The sequence below is a fragment of the Salvelinus alpinus genome, chromosome 5 (genome assembly GCF_045679555.1).
Source record: "Salvelinus alpinus chromosome 5, SLU_Salpinus.1, whole genome shotgun sequence".
NCBI lineage: Eukaryota > Metazoa > Chordata > Actinopteri > Salmoniformes > Salmonidae > Salvelinus > Salvelinus alpinus.
The window spans coordinates 80,278,404-80,305,715 of record NC_092090.1 but is presented as its reverse complement, the minus strand read 5'-3'; the positions used below and the strand labels follow the sequence as shown (position 1 = coordinate 80,305,715).

The following is a 27,312-nucleotide window of genomic DNA, read 5'->3' as shown; positions in this document are numbered from 1 at the left end:
CTTAATAGCTAGACTCACTGACACACAAACTATATCCCTCATGTTGGCCCTGACCAAACGCAAACCGGTAAATTGCCCCTCTCCACATGGCCAGACTTTTAGTGGTCTTCTCCCCTTTTAATGTTCTTATGCTCATACATGAAAAATGCCATAAGGTCTGAAAGACACCAACGTCACATACTGTGCAAACAATTATCTAGGCTAAGTAAAACAACCATTTTTTGATCTACTGCTCTGCTAACTAGCTAGCTAAAGTGTAGTCAGTGGCTAGCTAAAACAGAGAAAGGGATGCAAATTCATGGCTTTCTGCAGGAATGTGTAGTCTTGCTGAGGTCTCTTCTCTGTTGTTAATCAGCATTTAGATTTTTGGGGGAGTAAATTCAGGCCAATCTATTGAGAATATTCTACTTGACCGAGAGAGAATTACATGGCATTCAAAACGTCCGCCAGGGCAAGTCTACACGAAACACAGACCTTATATGAAGTAGTTCTAAAATTCCAGATGCAAAAATGAATGGGGAAAAAACGATTGGAAGCATGACCGGGTTTTACCGCTAGGTTTTATGGGTATTATGACGCGTCCACTGTACTGGTCTAGTTGGCGAAACATTTATTTTTGTTGAAGCCCACATACCATGACTGAACAATCAGCACTACTTCTTCGAAAGCAATTGGCAGGTAAGCCAAAGATTCAAAAAAAGAAAAAAAGAAACCCCAAGCTAGCCTAGCTAACTTTCCATGGCCGGGCTTCCTCGACTGCAGTCATGATTGTTTGTTTATATTACATTAGCGCGATCCAATTATCTCGGCTGTAAAACACATTATAGATATTTTTTCCGCTAATTCATCATATTTGTTAAGATGACTGAATTCAACTTCACTAGCCCCATCTAAGGTTATCCATTGAACAAGTCGAAACTGGCGAACTAAGGTTAGCTATCATTAGCATTTTGACTGTCAGTGAGAACGTCACCAGGTTAACTTACCTAGAAAATCAACCTTTTGTTACTGATTCGAGTTATGGTGGAAATAACTAGCGTTATCTAGCCGTAATCTAATCTTATACCAACCTCTGTTTGCTGTAAATCACAACCCTAGTTAGCGATTTACATGATCTGGCTTGCTATAGGCTACTACCTAGCTGACAAGATAACAAAGGAATAATCAGCCCCATACCCATCTGTCAGTGGTGGGAACATCACATAATTATTAGCTGGTTCTGCCAATGGCATCACTGTAGCAAACTCCATTAGCTGTTAACAGCTAGCATATACACCAGGGATCATAAACTAGATTCAGCAGCGGGACGATTTTTTTATTGAGCTGCTGGTCTTGCAGGCCGGGAACATTGTATATATAGTGTATGTGGACACCCCTTCAAATTAGTGGATTCGGCTATTTCAGTTACACCCTTTGCTGACAGGTGTATAAAATCGAGCACACCGCCATGCAATCTCCATAGACAAACATTGGCAGTAGAATGGCCTTACTGAAGAGCTCAGTGACTGTCAACGTGGCACATAGAGCAGCACAGGTCAACTGTAAGTGCTGTTATTGTGAAGTGGAAAGTCTAGGAGCAACAACGGCTCAGCCGCGAAGTGATAGGTCACACAAGCTCACAGAACGGGACCGCTGAAGCGTGTAAAAATCATCTGTCCTCGGTTGCAACACTCACTACCGAGTTCCAAATTGCCTCTGGAAGCAACGTCAGCACAAGAACTGATCGTTGGGAGCTTCATGAAATGGGTTTCCATTGCTGAGCAACTGCACACAAGCCTAAGTTCACCATGCGCAATGTCAACAGCTCCCCGCCATTGGTCTCTGGAGCAGTGGAAACGTGTTCTGTGGAGTGATGTATCACACTTCACCATCTGACAGTCCAACAGACGAATCTGGATTTGGTAGATGCCAGGAGAACGCTACTTACCCCAATGCATAATGCCAACTGTAAAGTTTGGTGGCAGAGTAATAATGGTCTGGGGCTGTTTTTCATAGTTCGGGCTAGGCCCCTTAGTTCCAGTGAAGGGAAATCTTAATGCTACAGCATACAATGATATTCTAGACGATTCTGTGCTTCCAACTTTGTGGCAACAGTTTGGGGAAGGCCATTTCCTGTTTCAGCATGACAATGCCCCCGTGCACAAAGCGAGGTCCATATAGAAATGGTTTGTCGAGATCGGTGTGGAAGAACTTGACTGGCTTGCACAGATCCCTGACCTCAACCCCATCGAACACCTTTGGGATGAATTGGAACGCCGACTGCGAGCCAGGCCAAATTGCCCAACATCGGTGCCCGACCTCACTAATGCTCTTGTGGCTGAATGGAAGCAAGTCCCCGCAGCAATGTTCCAACATCTAGTGGAAAGCCTTCCCAGAAGAGTGGAGACTGTTATATCAGCAAAGGGGGGACCAACTCCATATTAATGCCCATGATTTTGGAATGAGATGTTCAACAAGCAGATGTCCAAATACTTTTGGTCATGTAGTGTAATTACAAATAATTTGTAGACTGCAAATTGACTGCAAGTAGCCCAAATAGATATATTTCACAAAAACATGATAATTTCAAACCCTGCTTACATTTGTATACGATCACATATGTATCTCTATTATGTGTGGGAATAGTTGAAACTGATTTCCTGGTGTTTATTTTTTGGGGGGGGCTCAAATAAAACCAACTCGGGGGCCACCAGTTGGGGATCCCTGATATATAAGTTTTTAATTAAATTGTACACTAACCCCCTCCCTTTCTGTATTTTAGAAAATAGGTTTAACTTATCTTTTCTTAGTATCGGCGGTTGTCAGACATCATGCACATTATTTCAGCCAATGGATAGTTATGTGCACCTGATGTGGGCAACATATATTTTCAATTGGCACTACTGATAATAGGTACCTGTCACTCATTGTCTACACAGCATTCCACTTTTCTGTGATTTTTTTTTGTTAGTTTATTGCATTTTGTTACCTTGTGTCTTTCTATTTCAGAACTCAACAAGAACCCAGTGGAGGGCTTTTCAGCTGGCCTAATAGACGATGACGATATATACAAATGGGAGGTTGTCATCATAGGGCCACAAGACACCCTTTTGTAAGTTAAGACATAGGTTGGTATTCTGAAAGAAGAGGAGTACATATTTTAAAAGTACTCTCAGATGGGGATAACTGCTTTGCTTTCTCTGTTCTCTCTATTACAGCGAAGGAGGTTTTTTTAAAGCATACCTGACCTTTCCCTATGATTATCCTCTACAGCCTCCCAAGTTGAAGTTCATCACTGAAATCTGGCATCCTAATGGTAAACACACTGTTAACACTTTGAGCCCTACTAAACCTAGCACTATAATATTTTATATTCATTAGTGGGATTTATGTGTCTCCTACCATGTTTGCCAATGTATATAATGACTTTTCATCTCTTTCTTAGTGGCAAAGAATGGCGATGTATGTATCTCAATTCTGCATGAGCCAGGAGAGGACAAGTTTGGCTATGAGAAGCCAGAGGAACGTTGGCTTCCTATCCACACTGTAGAGACGATTATGATCAGTGTAATCTCCATGCTGGCCGACCCAAACAGTGAATCGCCTGCTAATGTGGATGCTGCGGTGAGTTGTAATAATACATGTATTTAACACAGACTTTGTGTGTTACAGTAGCCAAGTACGTCCAGAACCTGTGTTAAAGTGACAAGGACAACTGTGCTCTTGAGATTTTGAAATTGAGTTTGCGCTGGTCCCACAGAAAGAGTGGAGGGAGGATCCAAATGGTGAATTCAAGAGGAAGGTGGCTTGCTGTGTACGGAAAAGCCAGGAGATGGCATTTGACTAGAACCCAAACTCAATGGGTGAGTAAGCAACATACACCCAGTCTTATTGCTATTGGAAGAAATGCAGTTAGTATTTTGTAATGTTCTGTTTTTCCTCTCTTCCATCCAGCTAAAGGACATGGGTTCAGAAGGAAAATAGTCAGTTCAGCAAAAGGCTTTAGCACCCCTTCTTTTGCCATTCAAGGGATTTGGTTGGTCAGACACTTTTTCATTTTTTTTCTGAGAAGTCGTTGTTTTTCGTAAGAGGAATGAATGTGAGAAACCTACCAGTGAAAATTTCCCTCCATTTCCTAACTGGAATTCTAAATTTAATTGTATTTATTTTGGAAAAATATAGATTAGATTTAAAGTTTAATAGTCACATGTACAGGGTTGCAATGATGTAAGATGTCACTACTGTAAATTAGCTTGCTTTTTTTATCTGCTGCTGAACAGTTTTTCTACTCCGTATCAGGTTTCTTATGCAATTTGTTTGTTGTGCTTGAAGAATTTAAAACACGTGAAAGTTCTTCTCGTTATTAGGTTCTCACCAAGTGTCCCATCCTCACAATCACCTTTACATAATGTCGGCCTGCCTGCAAAACCTTGTCAAACATGTTTTTGTCGTTCCACAATCATTTGATCCCTCTTGCCTAATGTTAGTTCTACTCTCTCGTGGTGGTTTTTCTCTCCCTGGAGGGTTTGTGAGTGTGCTTGTTGACTGGGTCCTTTACCCAGATAATCACAATGTCTGCTACCAATCATGTCACAGTCAAGTCTCTGAGGTCCTACTCACTCCGTTTTAATGAAACTTTCTGAACCAACCAAAAAGTTATGTTAAGACTGAAGCTATGATTATTCAGTGGATATACCGGTTTGCTGGCATCTGAATTTACCTCAATTTAAAAGGATTACACATTTGTTTTCAGGTTTTATGGATGTTTTATTTGTTCTTAGTCTAGTGTTACATGGGAGCTGTAAGTGGCATTGACATAGAACTTGACCCTCTGAGGTTGTTTCTGGGTGATGGGTGGCACATTTGGCTTATTGGTGCATGTGTACAATTATTATTTATTCAGATCTTGTACAATTCACAATTACCCCAAGATTTATATTCTGATATGTGTATTCAGATGATATGATTACAAACGCCTCAAACTAAGGCAGTCTAATTTTTAGTTATGGGTGCAGCCTCTTGTGGACAACATGTTTTTCTTTGCTCTAAGGACTATCAAAAGTCTCATGATAATAACTGCCATATACCATCTGTTTACTCTTGGTGAACAAGAGTAGGCATGCAATTACACCATTAGTTAAAACAGTTCACAATATGCCGAAGGCATCTAGAGTTGTTTTGTCTTATTATATGGGATTTTGCTGTTGGATTGTTGATCAAATCAAATTTTGTCACATGCGCCAAATACAACAGGTGTAGACCTTAGAGTGAAATGCTTACTTACAAACCCTTAACCAACAATGCAGTTAAGAAAAAGTGTTAAAGTATTTACTAAAATAAACTGAAGTAAACAATAAATAAAAATAACAAATAATTAAAGAGCAACAATAAAATAACAGTAGCGAGGCTATATACAGGGGGTACTGGTACAGAGTCAATGTGAGGGGGTACAGGTTAGTCAAGGTAATTGATAATAATTGATCATGTACATATAATTGAGGTAATATGTACATGTAGGTTGAGTTAAAGTGACTATGCATAGATAATAAGCAGAGAGTAGCAGCAGTGTAAAAATGGGGGGGGGGGGGGGGGTTAGCTGTCCAGGAGTCTTATGGCTTGGGGTTAGAAGCTGTTAGGAAGCCTTTTGGACCTAGACTTGGTGCTCCGGTACAGCTTGCCGTGCGGTAGCGAGAGATCAGTCTATGGCTAGGGTGGCTGGAGTCTTTGGCAATTTTTAGGGCCTTCCTCTGACACTGTCTGGTATAGAGGTCCTGGATGGCAGGAAGCTTTGACCCTCTATATTGCTTTGTGGTTGGAGGCCGAGCAGTTGCCATACAAAGTGGTGATGCTCTCGATGGTGCAGCTGTAGAACTTTTTGAGGATCTTAGGACCCATGCCAAATCTTTTCAGTCTCCTGAGGGGGAATAGGCATTGTCGTGCCCTCTTCACGACTGTCTTGGTGTGTTTGGACCATGACAGTTCGTTGGTGATGTGGACACCAAGGAAGTGTCAACCTGCTCCACTACAACCCTGTCGATGAGAATGGGGGCCTGCTCGGTCCTCCTTTTCCGGTAGTCCACGATCATCTCCTTTGTCTTGATCACATTGAGGGAGAGGTTGTTGTCCTGGCACCACACTGCCAGGTCTCTCACCTCCTCCCTATAGGCTGTCTCATCGTTGTTGGTGATCAGGCCTACCAATGTTGTGTCGTCGGCAAACTTAATGATGGTGTTGGAGTTGTGCTTAGCCATGCAGTCATGGGTGAACAGGGAGTACAGGAGGGGACTGAGCACGCACACCCCTGAGGGGCCCCCATGTTGAGGATCACTGTGGTGGATGTGTTGTTACCACCTCTTACCACCTAGGGGCTCCCTGTCAGGAAGTCCAGGATCCAGTTGCAGAGGGAGGTGTTTAGTCACAGGGTCCTTAGCTTAGTGATGAGCTTTGAGGGCACTATGGTGTTGAACGCTGAGCTGTAGTCAATGAATAGCATTCTCACATAGGTGATCCTTTTTGTCCAGGTGGGAAAGGGCAGTGTGGAGTGCAATAGTGCGTCATCTGGGAGTTTTTCCTAGCCACCGTGCTTCTACACCTGCATTGCTTGCTGTTTGGGGTTTTAGGCTGGGTTTCTGTACAGCACTTTGTGACATCAGCTGATGTAAGAAGGGCTTTATAAATAAATTTGATTGGTTGATCTGTGGATCTGTTGGGGCGGTATGCAAATTTGAGTGGGTCTAGGGTTTCTGGGATAATGGTGTTTATGTGAGCCACGACCAGCCTTTCAAAGCACTTCATGACTACAGACGTGAGTGCTACGGGTCGGTAGTCATTTAGGCAGGTTACCTTGGTGTTCTTCGGCACAGGGACTATGGTGGTCTGCTTGAAACATGTTGGTATTACAGACTCGGTCAGGGACAGGTTGAAAATATCAGTAAAGATACTTGCCAGTTGGTCAGCGCATGCTCGCAGTACACGTCCTGGTAATCCATCTGACCCTGCGGCCTTGTGAATGCTGACCTGTTTAAAGGTCTTACGCACATCGGCTACGAAGAGTGTGATCACACAGTCATCCGGAACAGCTGGTACTCTCATGCATGCTTCAGTGTTGCTTGCCTCGAAGTGTGCATAAAAGTTATTTAGCTTGTCTGGTAGGCTTGTGTCACGGCTGTGCTTTCCTTTGTAGTCCATAGTAGTTTGGAGCCCTGCCACATCCGACGAGCGTCAAAGCCGGTGTAGTACGATTCGATCTTAGTCCTGTATTGACACTTTGTCTGTTTGATGGTTCGTCGGAGGGCATAGCGGGATTTCTTACAAGCGTCCGGGTTAGAGTCCCGCTCCTTGAATGCGGCAGCGCTACCCTTTAGCTCAGTGTGGATGTTGCCTGTAATCCATGGCTTCTGGTTGGGGTATGTACATACGGTCGCCGTGGGGACGACATCATCGATGCATTTATTGATTTAGCCAGTGACTGATGTGGTGTACTCCTCACGCCACCGGAAGAATCCCGGAACTGGTCAGATTTGCTAAATGGAGGGCGAGTCAGAGCTTTGTGCACGTCTCTGTGTGTGGAGTAAAGGTGGTCCAGAGGTTTTTCCCCTCTGGTTTCACATTTGATACGCTGGTAGAAATTAGTTAAAACGGATTTAAGTTTCCCTGCATTAAAGTCCGCGGCCACTAGGAGCGCCACCACTGGATGAGCATTTTCTTGTTTGCTTATGGCCTAATACAGCTCGTTGAGGGCCGTCTTAGTGCCAGCATCGGTTTGTGGCGGTAAATAGACAGCTACGAAAAATATAGATGAATATTCTCTTGGTAAATAGTGTGGTCTACAGCTTATCATGAGATACTCTACCTCAGGGGAGCAAAACCTCAAGAGTTCATTAATATTAGATCTCATGCACCAGCTGTTATTGACAAATAGACACAGACCGCCACACCTTCTCTAACCCGGAGGCAGCTGTTCTATCTTGCCAATGCACGGAAAACCCAGACAGCTGTATGTTTTCCATGTTCTCGTTGATATGTGAAAAGGAATGAAAATTCATAGTAATCTGGAATCAAGTGTTATTGTGAATTAATATGGACAATTATGGTGCATGTTGATTTAATTTAAGATTATGCACAACAATCAATATTTCAATTGTGGTGGGGGGCTTTGCCATAGGCTTGATAATCCTACTTTGCTTTGATAGTGTTCTTTTCATTAGAGCCACCATAAAGCCTACACCAAATCATCATCATCATCAATGTCATAGCCTTGACCAATACTTAAACTAACAACTAATGACACATACAATCATGTTTGCAGGTTTACTTACTAACAAATTAGCTATGCTAGGATTGCATACAAATGCAGGTATTCATATGATTGGATGTGACAAATGATGTAAAATGTATGGTACTGTGTAGGCTTTATGACTCGTAAATGACCTTTTTCCTCTAGATTTGCTAACATGACCACCTCAGACTGTTAATCACTGTATTTACAGAAGAGACTCAGTGCATTTTTAAAACATTGAAGCAATACACTCAGATAATCTCAATGGTGTTTATCCAAGTAATCCTAATATATCACCTTATCCCTTTTTGTTGTTTTTACCACTTTGTTTATCCAATGTGTATTTGACATGAGCTCAATAAAATGTGTTAACTGTCATATACTTTTGGTCTTTTTGTATTTGTATGTGACCAATTTAGTTGTATTGATCTAGTGATAGTCTAATCGGATGGCAAGATTACTTTATATAACCTCTTGTCTAGGCTGCGCTGAATCCACCCAAAGGCTGGACATTCTCTCCTGGCCATGCGACCATGGCTCTGTAAGCTTGATACTTGTAACCACTAATATTAAAATTGACCTCGAGAGAATGTCAGTACAAAGTCATGAAAAACAGGTTACATTTGTCAAGGAAATAAAAGGGATTTGTCTGATAAAACGCAGTGGTAGCTGCATTTTAGCAACAAGGTAGGCTTACAAAAATAGCTGATTGTATGCTTCTGTAATGAATGGTAATGAATTTAATTTATATGTATAGACCTGTTTTTAATGACATTCAAACTTTTGTAATATTGCCTTCAATGTAAACAGCTCAGGTCAAGTTTCTATTATTTCATTGTTATAGGTCTGCAGAGTCCAATAACATGTAGAATCATAGATATGGGTATGTATAGCCTACTGGTTGTTCAACTTATGCATTGCATGTTTGCATTGTCTGAAACTATAGGGTGTTTTGAGTGTCAAATACAGTGTGAAACTGAGACCTGAAATGCAATAGCCTGCATGTGGTGTATTAGACGCCACAGAAGCCAGGAGGTAGGCCTACAGGAGTCCATATATTTTCAAATTGTTGTTTGTGGCATATCTAAATGTTAATTTGGTGAATAAATCTAACACTTGATGATTGAGCTAATAGCCTACCTATTAACATGTTACTCAATCAAAAATGAAAACAAACATTGTGTGAATCATTCAGATCAATGCTTCATTAACACACCCATCTACAGTGCAATCGGAGAGTATTCAGATCCCTTGACTTCAGATCCCTTTTTCCACATTTTGTTACGTTACAGGCTTATTCTAAAATTGATTAAATAGTTCCCCCCCCCCGTCTACACACAATACCCCATAATGACAAAGCCAAAACAGGCTTTTGGACATTTTTGCAAGTTAATAAAAAAAATATATATATATACAGTTGAAGTCGGAAGTTTACATACACTTAGGTTGGAGTCATTAACAAATTTCTTGTTAACAAACTATAGTTTTAGCATGTCGATTAGGGCATCTACTTTGTGCATGACACAAGTCATTTTTCCAACAATTGTTTACAGACAGATTATTTCACTTATAATTCACTGTATCACAATTCCAGTGGGTCAGAAGTTTACATACACTAAGTTGACTGTGCCTTTAAACAGCTTGGAAAATTCCAGAAAATTATGTCATGGCTGTAGAAGCTTCTGATAGGCTAAATTTGAGTTAATTGGAGGTGTACCTGTGGATGTATTTCAAGGCCTACCTTCAAACTCAGTGCCTCTTTGCTTGACATCATGGGAAAATCTAAATAAATCAGCCAAGATCTCAGGAAAAAAAAGTGTAGACCTCCACAAGTCTGGTTCATCCTTGGGAGCAATTTCCAAACGCCTGAAGGTACCAGGTTCATCTGTACAAACAATTGTACGCAAGTATAAACACCATGGGCCCCATCATACCGCTCAGGAAGGAGACGCGTTCTGTCTCCTAGAGATGAATGTACTTTTGTGTCAAAGTGCAAATCAATCCCAGAACAACAGCAAAGGACCTTGTGAAGATGCTGGAGGAAACAGGTACAAAAGTATCTATATCCACAGTAAAACAAGACCTATATCGACATAGCCTGAAAGGCCGCTCAGCAAGGAAAAAGCCACTGCTCCAAAACCGCCATAAAAAATGCCAGACTAGGGTTTGCAACTGCACATGGGGACAAAGATTGTACTTTTTAGAGAAATGTCCTCTGGTCTGATGAAACAAAAATAGAACTGTTTGGCCATAATGACCATCGTTATGTTTGGAGGAAAAAGGGGGAGGCTTGCAAGCCTAAGAACACCATCCCAACCGTGAAGCATGGGGGTGGCAGCATCATGTTGTGGGGGTGCTTTGCTGCAGGAGGGACTGGTGCACTTCACAAAATAGATGGAATCATGAGGTAGGAAAATGATGTGGATATATTGAAGCAACATCTCAAGACAACAGTCAGGAAGTTGAAGCTTGGTTGCAAATGTGTCTTCCAAATGGACAATGACCCCAAGCATACTTCCAAAGCTGTGGCAAAATGGCTTAACGACAACAAAGTCAAGATATTGGAGTGGCCATCACAAACCCTGACCTCAATCCTATAGAAAATTTGTGGGCAGAACTGAAAAAGCGTGTGCGAGCAAAGAGGCCTACAAACCTGACTCAGTTACACAAGCTCTGTCAGGAGGAATGGGCCAAAATTCACCCAACTTATTGTGGGAAGCTTGTGGAAGGCTACCTGACATATTTGAGTTAAACAATTTAAAGGTAATGCTACCAAATACTAATTGAGTGTATGTAAACTTCTGACCCACTGGGAATGTGATGATGAATCATTCTCTCTACTATTATTCTGACATTTTACATTCTTAAAATAAAGTGGTGATCCTAACTGGCCTAAGACAGGGAATTTTCACTCTGATTAAATGTCAGGAATTGTGAAAAACTGAGTTTAAATGTATTTGGCTAAGGTGTATGTAAACTTCTGACTTCAACTGTATATATAACATTTACATAAGTATTCAGCCCCTTTACTCAGTACTTTGTTGGAGCACCTTTGGCAGCGATTACAGCCTCGCATCTTCTTGGGTAGGACGCTACAAGCTTGGCACACCTGTATTTGGGGAGTTTCTCCCATTCTCTGCAGATCCTCTCAAGCTGTCAGGTTGGATGGGGAGTGCCGCTGCACAGCTATTTTCAGGTCTCTGCAGAGATGTTTGATTGGGTTCTTGTCCGGGCTCTAGCTGGGCCACTCTAGGACATTCAGAGAGTTGTCCCGAAGCCACTCCTGCATTGTCTTAGCTGTGTTCTTAGGGTCGTTGTCCTGTTGGAAGGTGAACCTTCGCCCCAGTCTGAGGTCCTGAGTGCTCTGGAGCAGGTTTTCGTCAAGGATCTCTCTGTACTTTGCTCCATTCATCTTTCCCTCAATCCTGACTAGTCTCTCAGTCCCTGCCTCTGAAAAACATCCCCACAGCATGATGCTGCCACCACGATGCATCACCGTAGGGATGGTGCCAGGTTTTCTCCAGACTTGAGGTTTGGCATTCGGGCCAAAGAGTTCAATCTTGGTTTCATCTGACCAGAGAATCTCGTTTCTCATGATCTGAGAGTCTTTTAGGTGCCTTTTGGCAAACTCCAAGCGGGCTGTTATGCCTTTTACTGAGGAGTGGCTTCCGTCTGTCCACTCTACCATAAAGGTCTGATTGGTGGAGTGCTGCAGAGATGGTTGTCCTTCTGGAATGTTCTCCCATCTCCACAGAGGAAATCTGGAGCTTGGGTTCTTGGTCACTTCCCTGACCAAGGCCCTTCTCCCCCAATTGCTCAGTTTGGTCGGGTGACCAGCTCTAGGAATAGTCTTGGTGGTTCCAAACTTATTCCATTTAAGAATAATGGAGGCCACTGTGTTCTTGGGGACCTTCAATGCTCCACATTTTGTGTTACCCTTCCCCAGATCTGTGCCTCGACACAATCCTGTGGCGAAGCTCTACAGACAATTCCTTCGACTTATGGCTTGGTTTTTGCTTTAACATGCACTGTCAACTGTGGGACCTTATATAGACAGGTGTGTGCCTTTCCAAATCATGTCCTTTCTGTTGAACTGACCACAGGTGGACTCCAATCAAGTTGCAGAAACATCTCAAGGATGATCAATGGAAACAGGATGCACCTGAGCTCAATTTTGAAGTCTCATAGCAAAGCGTCTGAATACTTATACTTAAGTAAATAAGCTATTTCTGTTTTTTATTTTAAATACATTTGCAACAATTTCTAAAAACCTGTTTTCGCTTTGTCATTATGGAGTATTGTGTGTAGATTGATGAGGAATTGTTTTATTTAATCAATTTTAGAATAAGGCTGTAATGTAACAAAATGTGGAAAAAGAGAAGGGTTCTGAATACTTTCCGAGTGCACTGTATATGACAGACACTGAGCACGTGTATAAGGAACTAAACGCCAGGGTGGAGACGCATAGGACAGCACATTTCAATGTCTCTGACAACCAGCAGGTGAAAACCACACCAAGTCCATGGTGACTGCATAATTTCTACAGGTAACATGTCCGCAAGTTATTTACCATATACCATAATTAATATATTTCTCAATTTAAATGTAGTGTTATACTAAATATTGTAATCATGTTCCAGCGTCCAACCCTCACAACTGGACAAAAACTTTATCTCTTCACCATTGCAAATGTCCACAGCACCGATCACGTGAGAAGACTGATGAAGCAACACTATCTTTATGTGCTGCACAGATGTATTTAATCAGGTGTGTTGTAACTGTACTTACTTTAGAAATAAATATGGACCAACTATTGCCCATCTTTCATTAAATATTTCCCCCCTACGTCATAGCTCTTTGGATGGAATCAGAAATACTACTGGATATCCGCTACTTAAAGCTCACGTTCAAGATGGACAATGAGCGAGATTCTGGATCTAGGATCAAGCCGTATGGACAGAGGGAGGGCACCACAGTGCACTCTAAAGTTATCCTCTCAAAGATTGCCAACAGTCACGTGCAGAGTTAGAAGATGGCATTTTAAGTAATTATATTTAAGCCAGTTAAACATTTAATTAATCTGACAATGTATTGAGCTGTAGTATAATATTGAACATTTCAAAATACTTTCATACTCCTTATTGGTAAATACATTTTTGTCTGCCTGTAAACTGTGCAGGGTTGGAGAGTAACAGATTACAAAAAACAACCTAGTTCTTCAAAAGTATCTGTAATCTGATTACAATATTTTGGGTGGTAATGTAACAGATTACAGATACTTTTGAAGAACATGATGATTACTTTTAAATTCAGAAAGGATGTTAACGAGAGAAAAAAATACAGTGATACCTTTTTAGTTCTTCTCAATAACATTAAATTCAGCATTGAAAAAAAGGCACACATTTAAATTTGTTACACCTGAGCGAGTCTGACCACAAATCAAATACCGCTATGATGATACACAATGCATTTGATGGTTCCTTTTGGCTTCTTCGAATGCCTTTTAAGGGGAAAGTCATCCAAAAGTACTGAGTTTGGGTAATCCATAAATTACGTTACTGATTACAATTTAGACAGTGGATTACATTTAGAAATGAACCTTACCAACCCTGACTGTGTATAAGCACTATCACATACAGTAGTTTATTAACCATGTAAATACTACAGGCTACATTTAATATCTGTTCATTATTTATATATGATTACGGTTAATTGTAATGAATTGTTTATAACTCTACATTTTCAGTTTAAGGGTTAGGTAATGGTATGAGTTTGAGCATATTCTTATCTCTAGGCTACCTGCTGTTTTGTAGCTGATGTGAAAGACTTTGAGATCTGGTGTCAGCCTAACTAGCGCACAACATCAGCACCATAGAAATAAGAATTAATTTTGTTGCACATTTATGCATGTCTATAATCCAAAAGCTAATATAACTGATCACAGAAATATAAATTTTTATACCATGGCATTGTTGAATATTCCTTTCTGATTGGCTTGAAGGGCATTCTAGGGCGTGCATTATTTCCATATAACGCACGATATATTTGCACAGTAGAATTCATGGCTGTAGTTCATTTTTACATGTTTTGTTTGAGCTGCTTTTGAAAGCAAAAGTCGAAGTGAAAACAGTATTGATATTATTGAATTCGATTTTCATAATAACAAGCTAGGACTGATGGTTTGATTAGCTAAACTAGCAAGTCTGTTTGGTTACCACGGCAACTACTGTAGCTATCTAGTAAACTTGCTATCTACTTCAGTGGATGTTGAACACATTTATAGTGGCAAATGAACACATTTCTAGTGGCAAATGGTATAAAATTGATAATCAACTCGGGGCTCTATGCGTTCTCTGGAAAATAATGCAACTCTGTGGAAGGTCAGTTCCACTCTGTTAGCGTGTCGTGGAACACACGGTTAGTTCTATGATCACCAGCTCAATATCAGCACCAATCGACATGACGTCACATAACTGACAGACAAACTGAGTGAGAAGCAGTGACTGCACCAAAAAATACAACATTGTGGTAGCTAACGTTACTTGAACTTGACTAACAAAATGAAGTGTGTCATTGAAGGAAACGGTGTGAAAGTTATATTAACTTTAAGAATATAGACCACGGGCATAAATGTTCAAAGTAAATAGCTAAAGTGCCAAACCTGGATAGTTAGTAGTTAACGTTAGGTTAATTAGCTAGCTAACCTAGCTCTTTAACGTTATCTAGTTAGCGCTCATAAAGTTGGCTAGCTCTTTGACTGCCTACTGTACCTAAACCAGTCACTGCTGATTGCTCCCTGGTTTAACTAAGCTAGTTAAAATGGAAACATTTGTGTCAGCTAGCTAAATATATTGACACATTATTACTGCTTGGTGAATTCCATCCACTAAACAGTGTCTCTTTTTGACAGCATTTGGGAAGGCTATTCATGCCCTGGCACGCATAGGTGATAAATTATGATTGGATCCTATGGTGAAAGGTGTAAACATAATTGATTTACAAAGCTTTGACAATTTAAAGTGGTACATGGTACCAATGTAACAGTATAACTTTAGTACGTCCCCTCGCCCCGACACGGGCGCGAACCAGGGACCCTCTGCACACATCAACAACTGACACCCACGAAGCGTCGTTACCCATCGCTCCACAAAAGCCGCGGCTTAAATTCCGGAGTTCCAAATTAAGCAGCAGCAGCTGAAAAGTTTTTTTAGAGTAAAGTACATCGAAAGAAAATAAAAAAAAAACTGCAAACTGAATAGGAGACCAAACAAGCAGCAAACAAAGAAGAAAGGCTTTTGAAAAAGTAAAAAATTTTCATAAAATTATACCGTTTTCTTAGCTAGCTAAGTTGTTTACCTGTTGCTAGGCAGTTGCTAGGGACATTCCTGAAAGAAGCTAGCTAGCTAACAAGGAGTGTCTAGTTGGCAGAAGAGAAGAAGGGACAAAGAAGGGACAAAGTGGGACAAAATAAGGACAGAAGAAAAGGGAAAGGGGACATTAAGGTGAAGCAGTCCTCTAAAGACACAAAAGACAATAATACAAGAAACAACACTTCTATTGCCTCTCCCTCTACGATACGCACTTCCGGTTTGGTTTGGAGCGAGTAGTTGCATTCCGCTTTGCTCCACAGGTAGTATTACAAGTAGTATTACATTTCATTTCATTACAGTACAACAGTTTGATTTGTTTGATCTTAGCTGGCTACATAGCCGTCTTTGTATCCAAGATAATTGTGTAGTCTAGAGTAATTGTCGAGGTTACCTAGCCAGTTAGAGGTTACCTAGCCAGCTACACTTTCAAACAAAGTCAACAACGCAGCCACTGCTAGCTAGCCTATTTCACCAGCCAGCAGTACTATATCATTTTAGTCAATAAGATTTTTTGCAACGTAAGCTTAACTTTCTGAACATTCGAGACGTGTAGTCCACTTGTCATTCCAATCTCCTTTGCATTAGCGTAGCCTCTTCTGTAGCCTGTCAACTATGTGTCTGTCTATCCCTGTTCTCTCCTCTCTGCACAGACCATACAAACGCTTCACACCGCGTGGCCGCTGCTACTCTAACCTGGTGGTCCCAGCGCGCACGACCCACGTGGAGTTCCAGGTCTCAGGCAGCCTCTGGAACTGCCGATCTGCGGCCAACAAGGCAGAGTTCATCTCAGCCTATGCTTCCCTCCAGTCCCTCGACTTCTTGGCACTGACGGAAACATGGATTACCACTGATAACACTGCTACTCCTACTGCTCTCTCCTCGTCTGCCCACGTGTTCTCGCACACCCCGAGAGCTTCTGGTCAGCGGGGTGGTGGCACTGGGATCCTCATCTCTCCCAAGTGGACATTCTCTCTTTCTCCCCTGACCCATCTGTCTATCGCCTCCTTTGAATTCCATGCTGTCACAGTTACCAGCCCTTTCAAGCTTAACATCCTTATCATTTATCGCCCTCCAGGTTCCCTTGGAGAGTTCATCAATGAGCTTGACGCCCTGATAAGTTCCTTTCCTGAGGATGGCTCACCTCTCACAGTTCTGGGTGACTTTAACCTCCCCACGTCTACCTTTGACTCATTCCTCTCTGCCTCCTTCTTTCCACTCCTCTCCTCTTTTGACCTCACCCTCTCACCTTCCCCCCCTACTCACAAGGCAGGCAATACGCTTGACCTCATCTTTACTAGATGCTGTTCTTCCACTAATCTCATTGCAACTCCCCTCCAAGTCTCCGACCACTACCTTGTATCCTTTTCCCTCTCGCTCTCATCCAACACTTCCCACACTGCCCCTACTCGGATGGTATCGCGCCGTCCCAACCTTCGCTCTCTCTCCCCCGCTACTCTCTCCTCTTCCATCCTATCATCTCTTCCCTCTGCTCAAACCTTCTCCAACCTATCTCCTGATTCTGCCTCCTCAACCCTCCTCTCCTCCCTTTCTGCATCCTTTGACTCTCTATGTCCCCTATCCTCCAGGCCGGCTCGGTCCTCCCCTCCTGCTCCGTGGCTCGACGACTCATTGCGAGCTCACAGAACAGGGCTCCGGGCAGCCGAGCGGAAATGGAGGAAAACTCGCCTCCCTGCGGACCTGGCATCCTTTCACTCCCTCCTCTCTACATTCTCCTCTTCTGTCTCTGCTGCTAAAGCCAATTTCTACCACTCTAAATTCCAAGCATCTGCCTCTAACCCTAGGAAGCTCTTTGCCACCTTCTCCTCCCTCCTGAATCCTCCTCCCCCTCCTCCCCCCTCCTCCCTCTCTGCTGATGACTTTGTCAACCATTTTGAAAAGAAGGTCGACGACATCCGATCCTCGTTTGCTAAGTCAAACGACACCGCTGGTTCTGCTCACACTGCCCTACCCTGTGCTTTGACCTCTTTCTCCCCTCTCTCTCCAGATGAAATCTCGCGTCTTGTGACGGCCGGCCGCCCAACAACCTGCCCGCTTGACCCTATCCCCTCCTCTCTTCTCCAGACCATTTCCGGAGACCTTCTCCCTTACCTCACCTCGCTCATCAACTCATCCTTGACCGCTGGCTACGTCCCTTCCGTCTTCAAGAGAGCGAGAGTTGCACCCCTTCTGAAAAAACCTACACTCGATCCCTCCGATGTCAACAACTACAGACCAGTATCCCTTCTTTCTTTTCTCTCCAAAACTCTTGAACGTGCCGTCCTTGGCCAGCTCTCCTGCTATCTCTCTCAGAATGACCTTCTTGATCCAAATCAGTCAGGTTTCAAGACTAGTCATTCAACTGAGACTGCTCTTCTCTGTGTCACGGAGGCGCTCCGCACTGCTAAAGCTAACTCTCTCTCCTCTGCTCTCATCCTTCTAGACCTATCGGCTGCCTTTGATACTGTGAACCATCAGATCCTCCTCTCCACCCTCTCCGAGCAGGGCATCTCCGGCGCGGCCCACGCTTGGATTGCGTCCTACCTGACAGGTCGCTCCTACCAGGTGGCGTGGCGAGAATCTGTCTCCGCACCACGTGCTCTCACCACTGGTGTCCCCCAGGGCTCTGTTCTAGGCCCTCTCCTATTCTCGCTATACACCAAGTCACTTGGCTCTGTCATATCCTCACATGGTCTCTCCTATCATTGCTATGCAGACGACACACAATTAATCTTCTCCTTTCCCCCCTCTGATAACCAGGTGGTGAATCGCATCTCTGCATGTCTGGCAGACATATCAGTGTGGATGACGGATCACCACCTCAAGCTGAACCTCGGCAAGACGGAGCTGCTCTTCCTCCCGGGGAAGGACTGCCCGTTCCATGATCTCGCCATCACGGTTGACAACTCCATTGTGTCCTCCTCCCAGAGTGCTAAGAACCTTGGCGTGATCCTGGACAACACCCTGTCGTTCTCAACTAACATCAAGGCGGTGACCCGTTCCTGTAGGTTCATGCTCTACAACATTCGCAGAGTACGACCCTGCCTCACGCAGGAAGCGGCGCAGGTCCTAATCCAGGCACTTGTCATCTCCCGTCTGGATTACTGCAACTCGCTGTTGGCTGGGCTCCCTGCCTGTGCCATTAAACCCCTACAACTCATCCAGAACGCCGCAGCCCGTCTGGTGTTCAACTTTCCCAAGTTCTCTCACGTCACCCCGCTCCTCCGCTCTCTCCACTGGCTTCCAGTTGAAGCTCGCATCCGCTACAAGACCATGGTGCTTGCCTACGGAGCTGTGAGGGGAACGGCACCCCCGTACCTTCAGGCTCTGATCAGGCCCTACACCCAAACAAGGGCACTGCGTTCATCCACCTCTGGCCTGCTCGCCTCCCTACCTCTGAGGAAGTACAGTTCCCGCTCAGCCCAGTCAAAACTGTTCGCTGCTCTGGCACCCCAATGGTGGAACAAACTCCCTCACGACGCCAGGTCAGCGGAGTCAATCACCACCTTCCGGAGACACCTGAAACCCCACCTCTTTAAGGAATACCTAGGATAGGATAAAGTAATCCTTCTAACCGCCCCCCCCCTTAAAAGAGTTAGATGCACTATTGTAAAGTGGTTGTTCCACTGGATATCATAAGGTGAATGCACCAATTTGTAAGTCGCTCTGGATAAGAGCGTCTGCTAAATGACTTAAATGTAAATGTAATGTACATAGCATTGCCCTGTCCTAACCCTAACCGTATGTCTATCATTATCTGCTTGGTCTGGTCTCTTGTAGTTGGCAGTGCCCATTCTGCCTACGACTGCTTCCTCTTCACCACACTGTTCTTCCAACACTACAGCCCAGACACAGGACCAGCCCAGGACTGTGGAACTGTCAAATACAAATTGGTAATGAAGATAATGGCCAAGTAGTTCTGAATCTGCTGAATATGACCCGAAGTTATCTCAGGCCTCAGGGGAGATAGATGACTCTGACATCCGTTTGGAACAGTCCATCATAATATCTTGTAAAATGTGTGACTTTATAATAGCTGTTTATTAATATACATCCATTGGTTTTAGTCAGTGGTGCCACTGTTTCGGTGCCTGGCTACTATTGAGCGTAATGTGGATCGCTGCCAAATATCCACCCAGATAACCGGGTGATATTCCAGTTTCACTGAAGACTTAGTAGGAGAAAAGTCCAATAGCATGCCACGATAATCCATCCACCTGACAGGTGTGGCATATCAAGAAGCTGATTAAACAGCATGATCATTACCCAGGTGCACCTTGTGCTGAGGACAATAAAAGGGCGCTCTAAAATGTGCAGTTTTGTCACACAAGACAGTGCTACAGATGTATCAAGTTTTGAGGGAGCGTGCAATCAGCATGCTGACTGCAGGAATGTCCACCAGAGCTGTTGCCAGAGAATTTAATGTTAATTTCTCTAAATATGCCACCCCGACTGTTGTTTTAGAGAATTTGGCAGTACGTCTCACAACCACAGCCCAGTAATAAAGCCCTTTTGTGGGGAAAAACTCATTCTGATTGGGTGGGCCTGACTCCCCAGTGGCCTAGCTCCGAAGTGGGTTGGCCTACGCCCTCCCAGGCCCACCCATGGCTGAGCCCCTGCCCACTCATGTAAAATCCATAGATTAGGGTCTAATTTATTTATTTCAATTGACTGATTTCCTTCTATGAACTTAAACTCAGTAACTTTTTTGAAATTGTTGCATTGTTGCATTTTATAATTTTGGTCAGTAAATATGTTAAGGACTTGTGTTTGGTGAGCAACATCCAGTAGGTGCTCAATAATGATTTTGGAACAAAGTGGATTTCTCATCATCAGAATTTTCAGATTGCATTGCATAGTATCAACACTAGATGGCGGTATTTTCCAACAGCGGTGTGTATCATACTTCTTGTGACAGGTATCACCAAAACACATAACCTGTGTTTCCAGGACAGTGAAGCTCTGCAAGCAGTGTTTCCTTCTCACCTCTGCCCCAACGTACTGAAAGCCCAGGCCAGGTGAGCTGCCATAACATACCCCAATCTATCTCCTCATATGACGTTTATGAAGAGTGATTCAGATACCGTCTAGGAATTACTACAGGGTATATGATGATTATTTATTTAATTAACATTTGTATAATTTATTATTATTGTATTACATTTCTATTATTATTTTGGGCCAGACTTCTAGGCAGCATGGTGATGCACTTCCCGGTGTCTCAGGAGGAGATCACTCTGTCCATGTCTTATCTGAGAGTCAATCTGAAAAACTACTATGAAGAGGAAAGTGGTGAGATTCTGCACTGTCTACACAGTATGAAAAACATACAAACATCAGAAACATATTGTTCCTAACTCCTCATTGTTCTGGGTGCAGATCGAATGAAAGCCATGCACACTGAGATGTCTTTAGATCCCAGTGAGTTTGACTACTTCCAGGTTGGAGTTGACTAAGACATAACCTTCTGTCTGAAGGAGCTGAGTATAAGGGGGTTATTTTGAGAAGGTCCTAAATTTTCTGTCACATGAGCTTGTAAATATATGGGTGAGTCACTGTCTGTTCTTGCAGACCCAGGGTTAATTCATTTTTAAGGGTTCTTATTTACTGCACTAGACCCAAGTGTCCAGGAGACTCTGTACCCTATCATTTTCAATGGAATTGACCCCTCCTGGGTGAGATTTTGTTTTATGACCGTAATGAATCAAGTTATAATATGATATGTTTTTTTCTGCACGTGTAATTTTTTTTGTGAACAGACAGTAATAAGTAGTAGAGCACATGCATTGATTACCTAACTCTCATGCATGCTCCAAATAAACCCAAGTCCTCAGAGGACAAATATACATAAACATTAATCCAATAGCAAAATAAATCATATTGAGCCACCCCCAGAAATTCTGCCATTTGGGATCCTGTGTTCACTTGAAATATAATTGTCTGTGTCATTATAAAGTACAAATAATGAGTTTCAATCTGTGGTTCGACCCACAACCTTTGACCCGACCCTAACATCCTGGAATGTTGTTGGGGGTACGCTATTGTGAAGTCCCTTCATTACACAGCAAAGCCATGCTTAGCTGTTTCTATGGACTGCTAGCCTGCTGGACAGTGAGCCAGTCTCTACATTGCTGCTAGTCTTACCTGTCACAGTGTGTTAGAGGGGCTAGTGTCACACACAGGGGCTCTAATATCTGGGCTTGGGACACAGCGAGTCCACTGAACACATGATTACCCCTTTAACTGTGATTGACCTCTACAACTTCAAAGGTCATGGCTAGCATACACAGCAACAAATCATATCCAATTGAATTGGTCACATACACATATTTAGCAGATGCAAGTGAGGGTGTAGTGAAATGCTTGTGTTCCTAGCTCCAACAGTGCAGTAGTATCTAACAATTCACAACAATACACAAATGTAAAAGTGAAAGAATTGAATTAAGAAATATATAAATATTAGGACGAGCAATGTCGGATTGGCATTGACTAAAATACAGTAAAATAGAATACAGTATATACATATGAGATGAGTAAAGCAGTATGTAAACATTATTAAAGGGACTAGTGTTCCATTATTAAAGTGGCCAGTGACTCCATGTCTATGTATATAGGGCAGCAGCCTCTAAGGTGCAGGGTTGAGGAGCCGGGTGGTAGCCGCCTAGTGATGGCTATTTAACAGTCTCATGGCCTTGAGATAGAAGATGTTTTTCAGTCTCTCGATCCCAGCTTAGATGCACCTGTACTGACCTTGCCTTCTGGTTGATAGCGGGGGGAACAGGCCATGGCTCGGGTGGTTGTTGTCCTTGATTATCTTTTTGGCCTTCCTGTGACATCGGGTGGTGTAGGTGTCCTGGAGGGCAGGTTGTTTGCCCCCAGGCATGCGTTGGGCAGACCGTACCATCCTCTGGAGAGCCCTGCGGTTGCGTGCGGTGCAGTTGTCGTACCAGGTGGTGATGAAGCCCGACAGAATGCTCTCAATTGTGCATCTGTAAAAGTTTGTGAGGATCTTAGGGGCCAAGACATATTTCTTCAGCCTAATGAGGTTAAAGAGGCACGACATTGGTAAAATGTACATTGCTGTCTAGCAGAGTAGCAGAATGTTGTGATCCACCATGACCTGTTATTTTGATCAAACTTTGAGACATCAGTTAATGATGAACATTAGTTGTCTCCAAACATGCATGTGTTTAATGTATTAACCTCTTATCTCGGGATTTTTGTAATTTTCTTAATCACATGGTCTACGGGTGTCTGCCCACTTTGACGCTGCATGAAAGTAAGTATCCTGGTCCTTGTGATTATACCTCTTTTACTTAGATCCTAAATAAGGTCCAGAGTTTTTCCCGGTCTGGTCACATGATTGGAGAAATCTCAGTGCGCTGATTACAGGTATGCTGATGCTGTGCTCTGCTGTCTGTCAGGCCTGTGTCATTCAGTGTGGAAGATATGGTGCTGGAGGCCAGTGTGGTGTTGGCTACTTTTGTCCACACAGAGAGCAGGACCCCTCCCAGGCTACAGAGGCCCGGGCTCCTGCTGCACTAAGGTAGCCATCAACATTTATTATACAGTAATTACACCACCACCAATAGGGGAGGTTCTGTATTTGGTGCAACATTGTGTAATACACAACATCACCAGCATCACTTGCTGCTCTTAATCTGCATCGTCTATTATGTCGTCACCAGGGCAACCGTAAGGGTAAATTCAATTATGTTTTATGTAGAAGTGGCCCTTGTTAGGGAGCATGTTGTGGAAAAATGCAGGACATTTTGTCCTAGGGAGAAGCAGTTTCTCAATAGCATATAAAAAAGCAAACAGCCGTAAATAGCCGTAAAGCGCTTGTCCAATCATGCGACAGTCACAGTAGAGTACATTTGAATCCTAGAACTGGCTGTGCCAGTGATGTCCTTACTGGAGGCAGTTTGCCATCATGTGCTTTTTTTGGTGCCTCAGTGGGTGTTGTGTTACAGAACAGTGTCGTGGTAGTTTAACAGAGCCTGGCTATCTGGGGCAAGGACGTGCTGGCTGGGTTCGAGGCCTGACAGGCTGTAATCCCTACATCCCCTACAGTCACTAACCTGTTACGTTGCTGTGGCGATGATGTCACTCAGTGTGGCTCTCCTTGCCCGCCTCTATCTATTTCTCTAAGTGTCTGCTCTGAGCTGCCTGAGGTGGGTTTTGCACCAGTCCCAGTCGGATTATGATGACAATGTAGTTAACGCCTGTCAGGGCTCCCTCTCCCTCCCCAAGTTTAAACGTGTCCTGTGTTAAGTACCCACAGCTTTCAAAGGAATTGTACATACAGTTCTGGCCAAATATAGTGACACTTTTGCACTTTTCTTAGATAATTCCCTATCTCTCTTAAAATAAGTTGAAATTGAAAAACACTTTTGGTCTCCACACCTTGTTATTGATTTTCAACATTGCAGAACCAATTTTATTTTGTAAACTTAAGTTTACATTTTTTTTAAATTTTTAAATGAAGACAAATGGCATAGACACCCTGGAGCTAGTACTTGGTTGCACAGCCTTTGGCCAAGATAACTGCAGACAAATGCTTCCTGTAACCATAAACGATCTTGCTGCACCTTTCTACTGGTAATTTGGCCCACTCTCCAGCAGCATACTGCTCTAATTCTTCAATGTTTGATGGGTTCCCTCCACCAACTGCTGTTTTCAGATCTCGCCATAGGTTTTAAATGTGATTCAGATCTGGACTCTTTACTGGCCACTCCAGAACAGTCCAGCGTTTCTTTTTGAACCATTCCTGGGTGCTTTTTGATGTGTGTTTGGGGTCGTTGTCCTGCTGGAAGACCCACAACCTTCAATGGAGACCCAGTTTTTGGACACTGGGTTGAGCATTGGACTCCAAAACACACAAATATCTCCTGATTTCATGATGCCTTGCGCACTTCAAGGCCCCCAGTACCAAATGAAAATTGGCAAGCCACCCCGGGTCCTCTCCAAATACTACCGCTGCACCATCGAGAGCGTCCTGACCGGTTGCATTACGGCCTAGTAAGGGAATTACTCCATCCACGACCGCAAGGCCCTCCAGCGGAGGGTGAAAACGGCCCAGTACATCACCGGGGCTGTGTTTCCCACCCATCCAGGACATCCACCTGACATGGTGCCTGAGGAAGTCCTGCAGCATCAACAAGGACAAGGTTTATATAGAAACACCACATTTTTGGCAGGTTTTTTGAAATTATGTTTATTGATTTTGAAATTATTACAAATATTAATAACATTCCACCAATGAGGCCACTAGGTCATTTGACTGCAGGAAAGGGCTACGCTGGACTGACTCCCTGCACCTCAGGACACATCAACTCACACACACAGATTTCCTCTCCCCCTCCCTCTGTCTGCCTACAGCTCCATCTTGTTTTCCTCTATGTTCCTCCCATTCTCTCCCTGCCATATAATGCTCCATCTAGCGCTGCCCCTCCTCTCGCTCTCCCTCACACACTGACACACCATGCAGTTGTAATAACCCACACGGCATAGTGGGTAACCCACGTGGCATATTGGGTAACCCACACGCTCATGAGAGCTGACCTCTTTAAAACACACTACTGTGTTATCTAGAAACTATATTTTCCCAATAGAACATAGCATGCAAAATAAGATCTATCTCATCTTACTTCTATTAGGTATCTACTGTATCTATGTATGTCTATTAGAATACAGTAGACCTATTGCTTTAGTTTGTTGACTATCACAAATGTAGTTAGTTCATTTATATTGATTTAAGACTGACAGGCATAATCTGTTTTAAATCTTAAGCTGTATATAAAGATAGGCAGATCACTAGAGGGAAATGCTAAAGGCAGCCTTAGGGTAATGGTCCTTATATGCTCTCAGGTGTGGAGGTTTTGCAGAGCTTCCAGAGGGTGAGGCAGATGCTGGTCCCCCCCAGGCCCAGGGGTTTCCCTCTGCAGACAAGTTGCTAGTATCCAGCCAGGGAAGCCCAGTGTTCAGTGGAGCAGCCTTCATGAGAGAAGATTTTGACAGTCAGAACACCACGTTACACACACAGAGGTCTTGGCATCACAACTCCTGCTTACTCCAAGGTAATAGAAATGTTCCCCAAAGATAAATTAGAACAGAGTTTGAACTTTGGTGGACCTCCGTTTGTGCCCTCAAGCCACTGTGTTCTGGGATTTTGGCAGGCTGACTGGTACTATACTTTGGTAACTGCCAAATTATGGATAATGCCTTACTTAAACCTTTAAATTAGAAAGACATTTGCAATAATGTCTCACCATGTGAGGTGTGATTGCCCTCAAAGACAGACTGTGTGAAGGTGAATTGTGATGGATGCAAGGTGTCTGGCGGGCTGCACAGCTCTCATATTCCCAGCAATTTTACCTAAGAACTGCCAGACCATACTGCTGACAATATGTTGAAAACTGTTTTACAGCTTGGTGATTGTTTTTCTCATACTCGTAGTCTGCTCAGCTGTCTATTAACAATGAATTGTGTTTTGGTTCCTTAGGTTCGCTCCCTCCTCTTTGGGGCCTTGTCCTGTGAGCAGGGTGATGGTTGTACCTTTGTGCTGCCCAGTCTGGTGTGTTCCAGTGATACAGAAGAAGATGGGGAGATGACAGGGTCAGTGGTGCACTGTAATATTACCATAGAACAATGAACCAGCCAAGAACTATTTTTGTACCCTGCAAGTTTTTTCAGCGGACCATATTTAGTCTTTTTCCATCGTGTAGTGTCGTGACTTTACTTTCATTAATCTGATGACTGTTATTTATTTAATCAACTAACTATGTTTAATTGTTACCCAATAAAATTAATCATGTAACAATTAACTCATTAGGATTTGGGGCACCACGGAAGCGGTTATTTAAAGAATTATCATCTCCCGAATTAAACTGTAAAGAGCTTTACCTATCACATCAATCTTCTACTGTTGTTCACTCTGGAAGATGGCCAGCCATGTCGGCGGTTCCCATTGGTGATGAGGATAGCTAACCAGCCGCACCAGTGATTGTCTGGGAGGCGAGCCTCTCGCCCACACCTCGTGCCGATTACTCAGGGTTCAGGATTCAGACCCCTTCACATGTACAGCTGCAACCCGGCAATGTTCCGGTCCAAAGGAAGGTGAGTTTATTTCTTCACCTTGTGTTGAGGTTCAAAGTTCCAACCATTTCAAATATGTAGCTCTCGTTTCCTGGTCTCTGAGATTCAGCGTTTAAACCACTTTAGACGTAGCTGCAACTCCCCGTCTTTCCTGGTCTAATGTTATTTTTGTGGGCAATCCTTTTATGCACTCTGGCCGAAGGGGACGGTTCCATCAGGCTGACATGCTCTCTGACCTCAATCGGGGCGTGGCTACTTACTGTGCACAAAGTTATGTAAAACTCCCTCTCTCTTATGGCTCCAAAAATCACATTCATATCTTAACAAAAATGCATACATTTTTCATATTATATGCACAACGTATTGGATGGAAACTTGATAAAGGGGATATACTTTCCAAGTTACAGTATTTCATCTATACAATTTTTTATGACATCACAAAATGAAAAGCAGTATGAGTTTTTTTTAATAGCTCCCCACTGACCATTCCCCACATTTTTATGTTAGAATTATTGTTCCAGTTTCCACTTTTGACGTTAAGAGTTTCGGCGGGAAAAGCCTATTAACAAAGACATTCCTCTGGTGGATTTT

The 27,312-nt window shown here is 43.2% G+C and overlaps 1 protein-coding gene and 1 pseudogene across 1 annotated transcript; both read left to right on the top strand.

Annotated features, from left to right (window-relative positions):
* Window positions 1-548: 548 nt before the first annotated feature.
* On the top strand, window positions 549-8,635 carry LOC139576953 (ubiquitin-conjugating enzyme E2 G1-like). The gene is made up of 6 exons (XM_071403588.1): window positions 549-678; window positions 2,989-3,091; window positions 3,198-3,295; window positions 3,425-3,603; window positions 3,740-3,842; window positions 3,934-8,635. Exons 1-5 carry the CDS (start codon window positions 636-638, stop codon window positions 3,824-3,826), a joined length of 510 nt encoding a protein of 169 aa, XP_071259689.1. The 5' UTR covers window positions 549-635; the 3' UTR covers window positions 3,827-3,842; window positions 3,934-8,635.
* A 10,696-nt stretch (window positions 8,636-19,331) lies between these two features.
* On the top strand, window positions 19,332-26,860 carry LOC139576922 (cell cycle checkpoint control protein RAD9B-like; annotated as a pseudogene).
* The last annotated feature ends 452 nt before the right edge of the window (window positions 26,861-27,312 follow it).